The sequence below is a fragment of the Schistocerca americana genome, chromosome 3, assembly GCF_021461395.2.
Source record: "Schistocerca americana isolate TAMUIC-IGC-003095 chromosome 3, iqSchAmer2.1, whole genome shotgun sequence".
Lineage (NCBI taxonomy): Eukaryota > Metazoa > Arthropoda > Insecta > Orthoptera > Acrididae > Schistocerca > Schistocerca americana.
Window position 1 is genome coordinate 676,496,863 of NC_060121.1, and position 18,317 is coordinate 676,515,179.

The 18,317-nt window shown below is 39.6% G+C and overlaps 1 protein-coding gene across 1 annotated transcript in view; it reads left to right on the plus strand.

Annotated features, from left to right (window-relative positions):
• The window catches only part of LOC124606310 (glycine receptor subunit alpha-2-like), a 629,777-nt gene that overhangs the window by 233,969 nt on the left and 377,491 nt on the right, over positions 1 to 18,317 (plus strand). Inside the window, exon 3 of the mRNA XM_047138291.1 lies at positions 13,530 to 13,618. Within this exon, the coding sequence (XP_046994247.1) occupies positions 13,530 to 13,618 (89 nt within the window). The remainder of the gene's footprint in view (positions 1 to 13,529; positions 13,619 to 18,317) is intronic.

Below are 18,317 nucleotides of genomic sequence, written 5' to 3' on the forward strand. Positions count from 1 at the left end.
CGAGAGTACATGTTATGCATCACTGCGCAAATGAAAAATAAGCGCCTGTTTAATGGCTGGGTAAAACAGCAGTTTTTCTTTAACCAGCGTAACAAGATCCTTTACTTCATTTCGCTGTGTGCCACATATTTTTGTTCCCACATTTTGTACCACCGTTCAGTCTCACCAGAAAACCACTTGAACTGTAATAACAACAAGAAGGCTCCATTTTTCTCAAAAAGTCTTCCTACGACATTTGACTCATTACGTGAAGGTGCAATGTAATCAATAAATATGCATGTAAATTATCCTCGAAAAAACTGGAGACATCATGAAAGAACCTGCATTGGGAATCATTAAAGATCTTTTCCAAGACTCGCTGACACTCTATGCCGGAGGATTTGCACGATATGTCTGGCGATTTGTTATTTGCGGCATTCTAAAATCAGTCACAAGATCGTTGGCGATTAACTCTGCTTCGTTTATCAAATTGTCGGTTTGAACATCGACTTTATCACGATGTTTCCTCAAAGTATCAGCTATTCTTCCGATATGATATACAGGACTTAAAATCCTGTCAGAGGCCTGTGATCATTTTTACGTTAATAATTGGCAACCAATGCTGTACAATTGAAATAAGTTCATGAGATGTTCAATTGACTCTTTTATTAGATTATGTTACGCGTTTCGGGATTACACCCATCTTCAGACATCACAAACATCAACTCTGCTCTGCTTCAAGACTGCTTGTTTCGCAGCCATATGTTATTCGACACTTTCTTTGAGTTGTCAAGGCTGTACGCAAGGTTGGTTAGGAAGGAGTTGAAGTTTGTGATGTCTCAAGATGGGTGTAATCCCGAAACGCACAACAAGTTCTAACAAAAGAGTCAATTGAACATCCCATGACTTTATTGCGATTGTACAGCCTTGGTTGTCAATTATTATCTTCCTATATGGTTTGCACTTTGAAGCATATCCATACCTATGGACTGAAGAGCATTTACTTTTAGTTGCAGCGGTGCAGAGTATTTTGCAATAAGGCAAACGCTGACAATAAATTCAGAATTTATAGCGGTGCAATGCAACTGACAAACAGATTTTCTGGTTGGACTGGTACTTTCTTTTGACAGTGTGAAAAGCGTCATCACCACCTGGACATAATTCTGCTTAAAATTACTGATAGTTCTGTGTTTTTGGGGCCATCGGATTCTACAGAACAATGATATATTTGGTACGCTTTCTCGACAAAGTGCCGACTCCCGAAAGAAGTTTGGTATTTCTTTTATTGTGGTGACAGCATTTCATATTACCAGTATTTGGTGTAAGTCATCCACAAACAAGTTCAGTTTGCTGTTAGCGAAGAGAAAAAAAGCGCTTCGTTATATTTCTCTCGTGTAATTTTCTGGACACCACTATCCTTTCCTGACATAGGTGAACGTCTATCATACTCTTATCCTGCTCAATATTCGGGATCCGGATCTGTGTTCACTATAAAATTGTCGATGGCAGAGGCTATAGATTTCGCATCATTGGTAGTAAGTTCGAGAAAGCCAAGAAATTCTTCACCAACCACAATCTTCTCTTCATCAAAAAACCTAACAACAATGGGAAGTTCTCTTCTCCTGATCTATTACAGCTCTTGACTACAGGCAAGTGCGTTCTTTATGTCAGCAATGATATAGTCTCTAATAATATTTTCATACGAAATAATTATTTCATTCTGACGTTTTGGTGAAGTGTATGTGGCATGGTTCTTACAGCTTTCTGTGTGTCCTTTAATAACATGGTCATTAGATCTAATTTTAAGATCGGGAAGGTCTTCAAATCCACCCTGAAGCTGCTTTTTGCACCTTAAGGATATGTCATTTTTATTGCAGAATACCACAGTCAAAATTATTGATCGTACAATTTTCTTGTTGATTTATATTTCCTCTAGGTCGGCAGAAATCACCTGTACAACTGGAACATTTTCAGCGAAACATTTCGCAGCTATAGCTAATAATTTGTGGTTTTTAAGATGCCGCGTGAATTTTTGCAAATCATACATATCTTTACCGTGAGTGAAATGCCTAACCGTGAGAGAAGATTGCAAATTTGTTATTTTTGGTGGACACAACATTCAATGAATGCATATTGCAGTCTTCAGTTTCTGAGAACACGCCAGGCAAGAAACATATTCTGCGAACCAACTGCACTTAAAGTTCCTTTTTGATTGTACAGCTTCCTTAGCAAAGTCATTAATTCGAAGGTGGAATGCAATTTTGTTTTAAATTTCAGGTTTTAGAAATGACGCCATGTTTTGCCAACGACCTAGCCATTCACCCACGTCATTGTGACAGTTGATCTGATTCTGTGTGTGACATCGAGATAGGAGAATAAGTTCACGTGACACAGACGCAGAGGAAACAGGAACCGCTACGGTGGTGCTATTACTAACGCCATCGCTAATAGCTGCTACTATCTTCTGCTTTGTCACTTCTCCACCGCTATCCCTTTCGCCACTACAATTTGTACCTGGTTGTTTCTTCTTCTTACTCCGCTGCGCTAAAAAAATCAGTTAGGTGTAATTAATGGAAATATAGGCCAGGCTAAATGATGTTTTCACCGTTTGTTTTCGAGTTGAAATCATCAGATATATTACCAAAATAATTTAAAAAAGTAACTACACGAAATTTTTAAATATTGTAGTTAGTAGGTAATAAAAATAGGCAGGTTTATGATGGAAACATGTTATTAAAAGTGAAGCAAAGGTTTAGAAAACAACTAATTGTGAAAATAATCGGATAAGTAAAAATGGGTTAGAGAATTAACATTATATCATAATAGCATGTAGGTGTTACTAGGTTTCCAACCCGCAACTTCTCCCGCGTTATTCTATTTTTCTGTTGGAACGAGATATTTTCTCGCCATGTCTCCGCAATATGCTTTCTTTCAGGAGCGCTAGTTCTGCAAGGTTCGCAGAAGAGCTTCTGTAAAGTTTGGAGGGTAGGAGACGAGATACTCGCAGAAATAAAGCTGTGAGGAGCGGGCGTGAGTCGTGCTTCGGTAACTCAGATGGTAGAGCACTTGCCCGTGAAAGGCAAATGTCTCGAGTCCGAGTCTCGGTCGGGCTCACAATTTTTATCTGCCATGAAGTAATATTTCAGACGAATTAACAGGCGTATAATTGATGCAGTGAAGCAGTTTTAATTTGTGTCACTCTCAAGTGGAATAGTTACTGAAGGAACAAGCTGTGGCGGGAAGCAACATTGCCACAGGTTGTATACCTGTTCAACGTCACATTTTATATTCGGCGTTCTCCTTCCATTGTCACACCACTACGGTAGTTAAACCGGGTTATTAAGAAAACTTGAACTTAATTATGACACGAGTAGCAGTTTTGATGTATTTCTATGTCGCAGAATTTTCAAAGGTAGATTTAATACGCCGTCACCATATCCGTAGTCGGATCTTTACATTACATAGCAGAGACGAACTAGATGTCTACAAAACATTGTTGCGTCAATGGCGTAATCAACTATTACTTTGATGGTTATAGAATTATTGTACCTTCGGTCTATTTGCTTTCTCCTGCGTTTCCGTATGAGTAGTCTTCGTTAAAAAATTCCTGTAGTGCAAGTCACATCCAGTTGTTGGACGGTAATATGAGTGACCCTGTAGACCAATTATAATCTTCAAGAACGTCTAGTCAACTAGGAATAATAATAATAATAATAATAATAGAAACAATAAATTATGAATTAGTTTTAGGAAGTTCTTTGTGTTTTACAGAGGTGTATTGATATGTGTCTGTGATACAGGGGGTTGTAACCGAACCCATCATTCCTTTTGACTATATATCCGATCTGAAGGATCTCTGGAAGCTGTTGACGTAAAAAAAAAAAAAAAACACCAATTGTTTTGTACTTCGGAATCTAAATTTATCCACGACGTATTAAGAGTAAACGTCTTCGCGTTTATTACTATTATTTGTACACAGATCAGAATTGAAATGTGGTGTCTGAAACTCACAGGCAACTACCTCCTCCGTTTATGGTAGTAATGGCTGGCGGCTCATCGCCTTACCACAAAAAACGGCCGTTAGCCACGCATAATATCTCTGTTCGCTTCAGATTCTCATTTCGCTGTGAGGGGTATTGGTGTAATATGCTCCACTGTACAAACTTAACATTTTCAATTAAAGAAATTAACTTTCAACAATTTTTAATTAGATTTCGAAATAACTTTTAACTGGTGTGTCATAAAGGATTTAACATTTAATTAAGGCAATCAAAAACGATTTCATCTGTTAAACAAAGCACTAAGATGATTGGAGAGTCCCATTTATAATCAGAGTAGACCACTCTTTTATCAGTGCCTACCTCAATCGTAGTCTCCATGACTGGTTCCAATCTGTGTAGCAGCCGTACTGTAGACTCGAAAGTAATTGGTTGTAAGAGGATTTCGACGTTATGAGGGCCAAAAGATTGGAATTTTTTACTGAATAAAATTCTGTGAGTCTTCTCGATCCTAAAAATATATGCTTTATGTATCGTACCTCATCATTTTCTTGTTTAATTGCCTTTCTGAAACATGCATCTAGCTGTCACACTACTGTCGAACAGAAAACATTGCCTCCAGTGCCTCGTTATTTTATTTGGCCACGCTATTCCCATAGAAACTTGTTTGTGTAATATTCTTGAAGAACATACCGACTTTAATATGAGCAAGGATTTATTGAAATCGATATTTCTACAGTTACAAGTAGATTCCTTGAGCTTACTTGCATTTTGCGTGTACGTTTGTGTAGTCATATTGTTGTTAAGTCTGTGTATTTCAACAATTCTGCATCGTATAATGCCAAAAAGGAAGAACTTTAATTGCAGTCGTAAATTTTCCGATAATCAACAAAAAAATGTTTTAGAAACGATAAAAATGAAGGAAATATTACGCTGCAGCGAGATGAAGTTAGTCCAAGAAGTTCTATAGGCGTTGCTACAAACGCTAGTTGAAACATTTTTATCGAAAATGAACAAGATGTTAATGTTGTAAATTGCGAAAATAAAGGTTACATGTTAATTATTAAGTGAAAGCTTTCGGAATTGATTTTATCTCTTGCTAAATGTAAATACCGCAATAATGAAAAATACCTTAAGTCTAGAGAGGACATAAGTAGGAGAAGAGACATAAACAGCAAAATTGTTTTGGAGTGGCAAACGCGTAAAGTGAAGAAATGTACAATAACATCTCCTCTAACATGCAAAAAATACAATGAAGTGAATTTACGTCATTCTTATACAATAAGGTGTATTAGAAACCTCCTACCACCACCTGACGAATTGGAGAGGTGTTATAAACGTTTCCATAATGCCCTAACGGAAGTCAGTGAATCATTTATGCAGAGAGTAGAGAATGAAACTGTAAATGTTTGTGAATCTACCGATACTGTTGCTGGATTGGGCGATTTCTGTCAGAAGAGAGTCCATACATGTCTGAATGGAGTTGTCACAGCTACTACTCTATGTACAGGCAAGGTGATGGACTAGGGGTGTCTGACAAAACACTGCCAAGGTTATGTCGGTGAGGTACATTGACACAAATGTGTTATAAATTTTGATGGTTTCAGTGGTGGTATGGAAATCGGGAACAGTACGGATGTTAGTTGGTCAGTTGCTAGATGTGGTGCGCAATACACTCACTACCTTGGTGATGATGACTAAGAGCTTCAGTAATGTTGAGGCCACTAAATCATATGGTGAAAGTGAAACTAAAAATTGAAATTTATAGAACGTGTGGAGAAGAGAACGGGGCAAGACCTACGATACTTTGCAAGGATACGACAGGAAAAACCTCTTTGATGCAAAGCAGTTGGTGGACATAACAGACTCGCCAAATCAGGAATAGTACAACTCATAGATTATTATGATCTAGTCATTCGTGAAAACATCACAAACGTTAGTGAGATGAGAATAGCAATTTCGGTAACTCTGCTCCACATAAAATCCACTGCAAGTATAATTAGTATCAAACGAATGGACACAAACAAACACATGCCAGAAACTGCTATGTAGGAACTCAAGCCAAAATACAGAGATTTTCTCATTTTAAACTCCTGGAAAAATGGTTACTTGGCAAGAGACATATTCCGAATGAAATCTTCAATAGATGCATTTCGGAATGCTTGCCAAGTACTGTTTATGCTGGCATGTCAGCTTTTCGTACCGGTGTGATAGACGCTAAATATGCTTTAATGATGGGGTAACAAGCAGATAAAGAACTATCAGCAGACTAGGCATAAAACTTCTGGCAACACAAGAAGTGGGCTGCTACGAGTGGACATGCAACGTGTCGCTGGCGCTGAAAAAGCTGCCGAAAGCACGAGAAAGGAAGCCAGAATACCAAAGAAAGCAAAGAATACTGAAGAAGATGAAAATAACACTGGCTGAATAAGATTATGGAGCAGGAATATTTTGACATCTTACCATTGAGAAGAAAATGGCATTCAACTATTACTGTCGGTTGCCCATAAACGAAATCTATGCACACTTAAATCTCATCCAATATTAAAACTATAAAATTATTTCCTTGAATAACAATCTAATTCTTGCCTACACAGTGAATCACATTATTCAACTATGTATCAAATACACTCCTGGAAATGGAAAAAAGAACACATTGACACCGGCGTGTCAGACCCACCATACTTGCTCCGGACACTGCGAGAGGGCTGTACAAGCAATGATCACACGCACGGCACAGCGGGCACACCAGGAACCGCGGTGTTGGCCGTCGAATGGCGCTAGCTGCGCAGCATTTGTGCACCGCCGCCGTCTGTGTCAGCCGGTTTGCCGTGGCATACGGAGCTCCATCGCAGTCTTTAACACTGGTAGCATGCCGCGACAGCGTGGACGTGAACCGTATGTGCAGTTGACGGACTTTGAGCGAGGGCATTTAGTGGGCATGCGGGAGGCCGGGTGGACGTACCGCCGAATTGCTCAACACGTGAGGCGTGAGGTCTCCACAGTACATCGATGTTGTCGCCAGTGGTTGGCGGAAGGTGCACGTGCCCGTCGACCTGGAACCGGACCGCAGCGACGCACGATTGCACGCCAAGACCGTAGGATCCTACGCAGTGCCGTAGGGGACCGCACCGCCACTTCCCAGCAAATTAGGGACACTGTTGCTCCTGGGGTATCGGCGAGGACCATTCGCAACCGTCTCCATGAAGCTGGGCTACGGTCCCGCACACCGTTAGGCCGTCTTCCGCTCACGCCCCAACATCGTGCAGCCCGCCTCCAGTGGTGTCGCGACAGGCGTGAATGGAGGGACGAATGGAGACGTGTCGTCTTCAGCGATGAGAGTCGCTTCTGCCTTGGTGCCAATGATGGTCGTATGCGTGTTTGGCGCCGTGCAGGTGAGCGCCACAATCAGGACTGCATACGACCGAGGCACACAGGGCCAACACCCGGCATAATGGTGTGGGGAGCGATCTCCTACACTGGCCGTACACCACTGGTGATCGTCGAGGGGACACTGAATAGTGCACGGTACATCCAAACCGTCATCGAACCCATCGTTCTACCATTCCTAGACCGGCAAGGGAACTTGCTGTTCCAACAGGACAATGCACGTCCGCATGTATCCCGTGCCACCCAACGTGCTCTAGAAGGTGTAAGTCAACTACCCTGGCCAGCAAGATCTCCGGATCTGTCCCCCATTGAGCATGTTTGGGACGGGATGAAGCGTCGTCTCACGCGGTCTGCACGTCCAGCACGAACGCTGGTCCAACTGAGGCGCCAGGTGGAAATGGCATGGCAAGCCGTTCCACAGGACTACATCCAGCATCTCTACGATCGTCTCCATGGGAGAATAGCAGCCTGCATTGCTGCGAAAGGTGGATATACACTGTACTAGTGCCGACATTGTGCATGCTCTGTTGCCTGTGTCTATGTGCCTGTGGTTCTGTCAGTGTGATCATGTGATGTATCTGACCCCAGGAATGTGTCAATAAAGTTTCCCCTTCCTGGGACAATGAATTCACGGTGTTCTTATTTCAATTTCCAGGAGTGTATTTTAAGATGGCGCATATCATATATTCTTAAGTTAATAGAAAGAAAAAGTAGCTATTTTAAAAAATACACAGAACAACTTTGTTCATTGTATCAAAATGTTAATAATTAAAAGAATTTTATATTTTTAACTTTTATTTTAAATACCGTGGAAGCACAGTGTACCCACAGTAAAAGTTGAAACTATTCAGAACATAAGATAAAAATCAATATTCACTCTACTATGTATTCCTATGTTTTTAATGTCTTTCACGTAGGGGACACAATACACGAATTATTTGGTTAATATTTACTTCAAAACTCTATTAAAATTTCTGAGTCACTAAACTTGAAAGTACTAGTAAAAAAGCACATTCAATGACATCCAGGTCCCCTTAACTCATGATTGTCGCTCTGAAATCGGATTACATTCCTACAAAGATTCGATCTTCAGCCACGAGGGTGCGAGTGATGTTGATATTTTCTGAAGGAAAGCTGAATTTATTTTGATTTGAGTAATATCCGTTAAGTCTGAAGTACTTTCAATTACAGGCACGATGGATCAATACTACTCAATAAATTATGTAGCAAAATTTTCCGTTATTTAGAAGTTACTGATTCTACTTTGCAAATTAAGTCACTCATAGACCCACCAGCAAAGTATAACACCACTGTTGTTTGCAATTAAAATGAAGTCAGCTATTAAAACAAATACTTTATGAATAAGCATATAAAGCTGTGACTGATAATAATTGTGACAACAATTATCACTCTGTAAACTCTTACAAAGTGGTTTCAAAATTTTTATGACCACAAAGTGGATGCGACATGAATCTTGGAAATGTATCAGTTCTGTTGGAAAAGATTATAACGAACCACCGCCGCCATTATGTATGCAATTGCACCGACCAACAAATCATTCTAGATAAAGCAGGGGTAATTCTACATCCTTTGCTCATAGTTTTAAGAGATGACTTTTCCTTCCAGATGAAATAGCTGCACCAAATATTATCATCGTAGACACAACTTTAGCACACACCTCAGAGTAAACGTATGATCAGATGGCACGTACGCACCTATCACAGGCTTGTTAGCTAGTGTTCTTCCCTTTCCCTTTCCTTCCTCGCGACGCGACGCTCCAATGTCATTTCGACAATGTTTAGCTAAAGCCCATAGTAGGTCCCCGTGCTATCTCCATTTATACAAATACGTTATTCTCATAGTGTAATTGCCCTGAGATATTTACAATCAGTTGAAAAAAAATGTACAATGTAATACCCATAATATTGGTAACAGTTACTTCATTTTTCCATCCTCGTTTAAAGGGTATAAAAGAATATTAAGCAGCTGAATAATCGGCGAGTCTATATCGACTCTTTAACTTCAAATAAAAATTTTACGATTTATTCTGACTTTAGCTGTTAAGAGACGAAATAAATTTCGGAACATCTCTGGCCTGCAAACTGAATAGCACACTTTTCAATCGTGGATTTACTAATCACACTTTCCTTTATAATTATCATAGCCCCCGCTGCTTTGCTCGCATGGACTGTATGGGCTGCAGAGTTTTTTTTTGTTTTTATTTAAAAAAAATGGGTCAAAAAACGGCTCTGAGCACTTTGGGACTTAACATCTGAGGTCATCAGCCCCGTAGAACTTAGAACTATTTAAACCTAACTAACCTAAGAACATCACACACATCCATGCCCGAGGCAGGATTCGAGCCTGCGAGCGTAGCGGTCGCGCGGTTCCAGACTGAAGCGCCTAGAACCGCTTGGTCATACCAGCCGGCTCTTTTTATTTAATGCTATTTTTATGTTGTTCACGAACTGGAAAACCTTCTAAGCTATTCAATCTAATTATGGGCATTTAAGCACAATCTTTTCCGAAGAACTTCTGAGAAAAAGCGATTCTGGTAGCTGGAGTCCCAATTTTTTGTTAATAATGTCTTTTGCGTTCTTTTGGAAATATGTACATAGCAACTCTAGTCCCGTAACAGATATTTTCTTGTACTAAACTGAAAGGTGAATTACCAATTTGTATAAATTTAGCTTTAAAATTTTTTAATATAACGAAATATTTTCTTACAAATTTCCATCCCCTGTTGCTCTCACTTAAGGGTTGAATTTCCAGAAGCACTGTGTGGGGTTAAAATAACAAAGATGATCGGGCTCACATGCGGTTCCTCTTCGTAGAAATGTCTTCGCTCAAACTCGTCTAGGGGTTGAACCACAAGTGTCGCATTATACGCCCTAAGACACTTGTGACCCTTTGGTAAAATTGTTTGGCTGATGGCAAGTTTGCGAAAGTAGGCGTACTTAGAGTTACTGTTAAACTCGAGAGCATATCCACTTGACACAGTTGGATCATTCACAATCTCATCGCGAAATTCAAGATATCTAAACAAAGAGTTACGAGTTCACAACAGGCGCGCGGCTGCTCACCGCTCGGAGACTAAATACCGCGATGCCACACAACGCGAAATTTTCTAAGTCATTTCGCTTCCTAGGTGACTACAGACCGACTGTCCACTTTCGTGCCTCAATCTGAGCTGTACCGTTTGGTGTCTCCAGCCGAATTCCCTCTACCCGTCCTCGGCAGGTTTCCTGCGCATCGAATATCCTCGCTCAACTGACTAGGGCAGTTCCCTTTTCTGAAGCCGTCCATCTGATCGGTTACATTTTAACATATTTAAATAATCAAAGCTTGGCCACTTTCATGTTCTAAATAAAGTAACGATAATATGCGTTACATAATAGATGTTAAATTCTTTTACACAAACCAATACAATTTCCTTCTTAACTTTGAACTGTCACGGCCAGTAGCCTTGGACCAATGTGCTTTCTGATAAATAAATAAAGAGTAAAAGTAACTAATATGCACTAACCTTTCCAACATATATTATATTACCTAACGGTTCAATAAGGTGCCATGCTGTCTCAGTTCAATGTGTTTCGTGTGGAGGAAATAATGATCTGATGCTTAACTGAAAATACGGATAAATTACATTTACTATATCTTTTAAACAAATAAAGTTACAGAGCTGATATTTACAACATTTGTAATTTTAATGATGCGCTTCTATATGAAATGTCAGTCTTTAAAATCGACAAAAGCGTTCAGATTTTAGCAGTCAGGCCTTTGTTACAAAACTTGTTAATTTCACTTAAACAGTAAATCCTAAACTATTATGGATATGATCAGATTCAACTTTTATAGGAATCACCATGAAATTTTATGGATGATAGCAGATTAAAATTTCTGTGGCTTCTTCCCTTGCACTACTACAGAGTTATATAGTTTTCATAAATGTTTCCCTTTATTGCCTATCTTAGGTCCGTCATATTTAACACTGCTACGTCTCCTGGGTTACAAACAGCTTCTACTAGGTTTCCCCATGAGGTAGGTTCTCGTTTGTCTCACGCGCACACTATGGCGCTTAGGCCTCAATAGACAAGAGACTCCAGTGAGTTTCCCCATCTTGTGGTGAATCAGCGCCCTTTGTGGGACGCGATCCTGGACGACAGGGTTCGTTTCACAATTCCTGAAGGCTGACCCTTTCGCCCATATACTAAAATGAGAGTGAAATTCTCGTTAACTCACCACTGAAAAACTTTTTTTTTTTTTTTAATTTCTAACCGGGAAGTCAATTACCAGTTGCCACAGATGTAGCCTTAAAATACTTTAGTACTTCACTAGTAATTATTTATTTTCAAGACAACTTTCACCCACTGTTTTACCTCCTTAGTGGCCGAATTCCCGAAAATCCTGAAACACGTATTTCTTTATTGTGGACTGAGAAACAGAATACCACTTTTCATAGTTTTAGCTTCTACATTCCCTTGATAGCGCATACTTTCAAAAAGGGTTTCATTCCCTATTTCGGACAAATTAAGCGATGCCTAAAACATAAGAGCCATATTCTCTCCCAACTTCAAGTGTCTATCCTTTGTGGTTTGAACTGACCGATGATGAGTCAATGTATGAGTCTGACGCTATTTCACCTCATTAGAGGCTGAATTTCCAAAAACAGTGAACCACGTATTTTCTTATCTCTAACCAAGAAAGCAAACATGAACTTTCAAAGATATAGTTTTAAAAATCCTTTCGCAACGGAAAATTTTCGTATAATATTCCACCATTATTTTAACCCCTTTGGGGTCGAATTTCCGAAAACAGTGAAACACCTGTTTAATTATTTCTAACTGGGAAACCAAATATAAATTTTCATACATTAAGCTTTAAAAATGCTTTCATATTAAAATATTTTCTTAAAGAAACTCATCAGCAATTTCACCCCCTTAGGGGTTCAGTTTCCAGAAACACTGGCACACGTTTGTTTTTATTTGCGACTGACAACTCAAATACCAATGTTCATATACGTAGCCTTAAAAATACTTCTGTTGTTTTCTAATAGCGATTTCTATTAAAAAAAACTTTCGCACTCTACACTCTCCTCACCCTTTATTTCATCCCCATGGGGTTAAATTTATAAAAATGATGAAACGCGTATTTCTTTATTTGTGACCGAGAAACCAAATATTAATTTTTGTGGGTCTAGCTTGAAAATTGCCTTAAAAGCGACATTTTTCAAGAAATCCCTTCATTAATTTTTCATCCCCTTACGGTTGAGATTTCGAAAAATCCCTTCTTAAAAGACGTCGAAAGTGCAAGATCTTCACCTGTACCAAATTTCAAGTTTCCGTTCTTAGAGGTTTGGGGTGGCCGAAGATGAGCCAGTCAGTCAGGTCAGTCTGTCAGTCAGGACACTTCCTTTTCTACATAAAGAAGGGTGCTGTTAAAATGAGACATACAAAACTCATTAGCCAAGTATATTGATGGTAATAATGTACAGTTGTACTAGAATCTAAATTGGATATGATACATTGTAATTTCAAGCAGCTTCGATAATTAACTATGGAAATTCATGTACAACGTTGTCACTCGCCAACTCAATATATCTGGAATTTATTGGTATTTGATGGTGAATTCAAGACCAGTTTTGGAAATAATAGATATACAACACGAGGTACGATAAATGAGTACTGAAATTAATCGGCATATAGGTATGGAGACTGCGTTTTATACACATGGTTTCCTTTTAATTTACAAACTTTGAAGCACAGCCGGCCGGAATCGCCGTGCGGTTCTAGGCGCTACAGTCTGGAGCCGAGCGACCGCTACGGTCGCAGGTTCGAATCCTGCCTCGGGCATGGATGTGTGTGGTGTCCTCAGGTTAGTTAGGTTTAATGAGTTCTAAGTTCTAGGCGACTGATGATCTCAGAAGTTAAGTTGCATAGTGCTCAGAGCCATTTGAACCATTTTCTAGTACAATGTCTTAAAAATCCGTCAATGAAGACTGTACAAGATTTTGTTTCCGATTAAAAACACAATTAAATAAGCCTTTCTCGTGCTTTTCCATATTCATGCACTCGAAAATATGTGTTTATCAAATTTGTTCATCATTTGTTAGTCACAACTTTGCAGCTGTAATATTTAATGGTCCACTCCTTTTGTTGTTAGATTGTGCGCAAGAATGGACCAACTTCAGATCCTGGATGGACTTCTTACGAGTGCCTATGACCGTCGCGCCACGCCCACCAACCACCTAAGTGAGTAGTGTAAAACTTCTAGCCTTTTTTCATCTTATATTTCAAGATAAATTATGTCACTGTAATGGAACCAACTTATGACGTTATTCATCTGATCCACTAAATTTTCACGTGTAATAATCAATATGAAGCTCATTAATGTAAGTCTGTTTCTTTTGAAGTGAATCGTTGATGATGTGTAGCCATACAGACGATTGTCCCCTGACACCATTATCCGCTACAGCTAACGTAACATGTGTAAGTCAGTAACCGCTACAATAACTTTCTAAGTTACTTAGAAAAATCTTCAGCGTTTGCATTTTTCCTTTCAATAGGGTGTCAAAATTCCTCAATATTGGAAGATTACTAAAGTCTTTCGGTGTATTAACAACTATTTCTTAATATTGTAGTAAAACATATTCACATAATTCTTTCATAATTTTGAATTTTGTTCTTAGGCTACAGATGATCAGTTTTGTTAAGTTGTGCAAAAAGTTTCGGTTACGAAGCTGAATTATTTATCTTCCTTAACGTTTATGCGTTATGTAGAATTTATCTAAAAATCAAACGGTCTCTTTAGCTGTAGTTGCTGACGGCAGAGAATTTTCTGATGAGTTTGATGAAGCAGTCTCAGACGTTCATGTTGCATGACAGTTTTATTATCCTTATCTTAGGGAGGAGTTGGTGACAAGGAGTCCATGATTGTTAGGTTACGCACCGTATAATGATTTATATGTCATACCTCTCTGTCCCGGAGTATTCATTGGGGGACATGTGAGCATGTTGGTAGTGGTAATATATTTATATTACAGGAAAGTTAACTGGAGTAGCCTTCCTGGTGTTATTAAAGGCGACTTGAAGTAAGTTCCGGCTTCACCAGGCTATTGTTTTCAGTATTGTTAAGATAGCAGATCCAAGTAGGTAACGTCGAGACAAGTTGGAATTTGTGAGACCCGAGTTTCTCCCGGCGTATACAACATTTAACTAACTAACGGGAATAGCGCCGCGTAAGTTCGTCGAGAATCGCCGTTGTTTGGGCAATTGCACACCCCACAATTTTAAAGTACAACCACAGCATGCGAGGGCTGTGCAGGAGAATTTAACTCCTTGGTTTTCAGAGAAACATCATGAAGATAACACTTACATGCACTGTAAATTCTAGCGCCATTGTAAACCTAAGATGACCGATATCAGAAGTTATCGATTGTGAAATTAATAATCAACGGATGAGGTAGCAATAACTCTCTCCAATGTTTTCTGAGTAAGGAGAGAGCAGGTTTCCATGCAGAATTCCAACAAAAACCACCGTCTCTGTTTATTAGTTACTGCTTATATAATTTCAACAGCTTCCTTAATAACACTACCCCAATTACAAGAAGAGCATGTCAGAATCTCCGTGTTGATTTATTCCATAGGGCGAACGGTACCAAGAAAATGTTATGCAGTGGTGGATTTGCTCGGCTGTTGTAAGTGTATGTGACGCTTATGCTCAGTATACCGGTCCTCGACAGCCCTGATATATGACACGTCAGAAATGCAACGAATACTGTAGAAACCACCCTTACGCAAACGAAGACAGTCGTTTATGGAACCTGATCCTTTACAGAACTTGATCTTAGATGGTGGTCGAAAAGCACATTTCAACATAATTTTGCGAACTACGATCAATCCTGTTCTAAAAGCTCCCTCCTAATGGAAAAAAGGCTGTAGACTTTGGTGTTACTTGGGTACTGACACCATTCACAAGATGCAAAGTGGTCGATAGCGCAAGGTACGTCTGATCAGTCTTGCGCTGTAACCACTGTGTTGAAATATGACTTCCAGATGGGCTAACTCAGCTGACAAACTCTCAGCGTCCTAGATGGCATGAGCCCTGTCAACCTAAGTACGAAACGCGTGTAGCCGAATGATAGTAACTATCAGTCTGCTGTTACAAGTCAGTGTGAGTGGCTTGCTATAAGAGGCATGCCCCTAAGGACTATCAACCTTTCTCCTTACCAACACATACCACTTCAAGGAAGGGATAACAGTCATCCTATTGCGCCACAACCGTAAAACAAACATTCGGGTGGGTTGAATTCAGGTGTTCTAAAAAGTCGTTCAAATTCTCACTGCCATGACGCCAAACAAGAAGAGTATCGTCTACATATATGAAAAAAAGAAATAAATAACACCCATGATTCGAAGCCGCCGACTCCAAGGTAGTCCCTCGAAGTTGGTAATAACGAGTGTCAAACGGACTTCAAATTCAATTAACATTTGTCTGTTCGAAGTACTGGTTGTTGAATAAAAAGTAAGTAGAATCTAAACATGTCGAAATTTGTTCGTTAATTCTGCACCAAACCTGATCTCAATCAACTGTAACGAATCAGGCAGAGGAGCACGAGTGAACAGAGAGACTACGTCAAAACTTAAAGGTATATTAGAGTCATTCAAGCATGATCCCACTAATCGCTGTGAGAAATCGGCCGAATTCTTAATGTGGTGGTCACACCGACCTACCATACGACTGAACAGAGTAGCAGGGTGTCGGAACACCAATATTACAACTGAAAGAAGAGTGGCCCCTTCCTTATAGACCTTAGGGGTGCCACACAAACCAGAGAAACAACGCAGTAAGAATTAAGACTTTTAATAGTCTACTGAGGCAAGGAACTTTTCTTCACGAGGCTGTTAGTTTTTCTCTCAAAACTTTTTGTGTGGTCAGAATCGATTCTGCAATATGCTGAGTCAGCCTAAGATGTGATGTGAAGATCAGGATCCTTTTAAATTCCGTAAAGCATGATCTTGGTGTGCGTAAACCGGACGTCTAGCATATTCGTGGCAGTTGTGGCATGTCATATACTGGTCTGACTATTAGGACTGTGAAGGACCAGTTTACTAAGCATAAACATCTAACAGACGAGCATATACGCCTCGGCAGGACATTATCTTAGCCGCGGCCATCCTATGAAATACAACAACACGGAGATTCTAGCATGTACTTCCAGCTATGGAGATAGTGTTACTAAGGAAGCTGTAGAAATTAAATTAGTAAGTAATCTTATAAATAGATGTGGTGGATTCTGTTAAAATTCTTCATGGAATCCTGCTCTCTCTACTGGAAAAAGAAAACAGAGAGCCTGAGTTAATGCTACCCCATCCGATGATCATTAATTTCACTACTGACAACTTCTGACATCGCTCATCTTCGGTTTGTGATGGCGGTAGTGTTTACAGCGTGTGTGAGTTTTATCATCCCGGAGTTTCTCCGATAACCGACGTCTTAAATTATCATGTACAGCGTTTATTTGCTACAGTTATATCTTTAAAGTGGTAGGGTGTGCCCTGTGGAAATAATGGCGCTTGTCGACGACATACTCGACTCCATTCCCATAAGTTATTTGAACAAGTGAAGATTATCTCCTACTTAAACCTGGAGACTACACGCAATGATTTACAATAATTCCTACCCCAAAATAAATCTGCTCATACGAAAGAGTGTAATTTTTGTTAATACTGAAGATTAACTGACTTATAATGCATCCTATTGATAGGAAAAGCAACCACCTGCGGAAGAAGCACCATTATATTACCGGAGAATCAAAGCAGGCATCTAATTTCTGATCAATAAATGTCACTCGTTCTTCACAATATAAGGCACGTTTGTAAATATTATAAGCAGCTACTGTGCTATTCTATATCAGCAGTGCTAGCGTCGCCTAAGAAATTTCCATTTCTCGTCTGGGTGATAATTCCCGTGGGAAGATACTTAGTTAAGGTTGCTGTAGCCCACAAAATTATGCACTTCGGTCACAGTTATTTATTAACGACGTGCTGTAGGGAATAGTTAATCCGGAGGGCTCTACTGCTCCGGTAGGACCATACTCGCCACGTAAATACAGGTCAGTGCGCGATATCGGAAATTGCTATCGGACTCTCTCTCTCTCTCTCTCTCTCTCTCCCTCTCTCACACACATACACACACACATGCATGCACTACCTCTATGACTCGACAGTAAATCTCGATATTAAACTCTCATGCCAAACTGGCATATAAAACTATTATGTAAGACAAGTTTATGTAATATGTAATGTTTCATATCTTTATTCCATTGTTTATGCATTTTCAATAAAAGTTCCTCTAATATTCAGTGTTTCAAATAGTGAATATTACAAAGGAATTAAAATTCAGGATAATAAGATATTAATGATAAGATTTACTGATGACGTTGCTGTCCCCGTTGTATGCGAAGAAGATTTACTGTTCTTCCGGATGGAAAGAACTGTCTAATGAGTGTAGAATAAGGAATAAGAGTAAACCGGAGAAACACAAATTTAATGAGATACAGCAGAAATGAGAACAGGGAGAAACTTAATAACAATACTGGTGATCACGAAGTTGACGAAATTAAAGCACTCTGCTACCTTGGAAGCAAGGTTAGCCATGACGGGCGAAGCTCGGAAGACAGACAAAGCAGACTAGCTATGACAAAGAGGCGCTGCTGGACAAGAGAAGTCTACTGGTAGTAAACATGTCTTCATCTGAGAAGGAAATTTCTGAGAATACGCGTTTGGAGAACTACATTGTGTGGTCCTTAATCAATAATGGTTGAAAAACCAGGAGAGTAGAGTAACAAAGCATTTCAGATGTGGTGCAACAGAAGAATGTAGAAAACTGGGTGGAATAGTAAGATAAGAAATGAGGAGGATATCCGAGGAATCGGACAAGAAATGAACT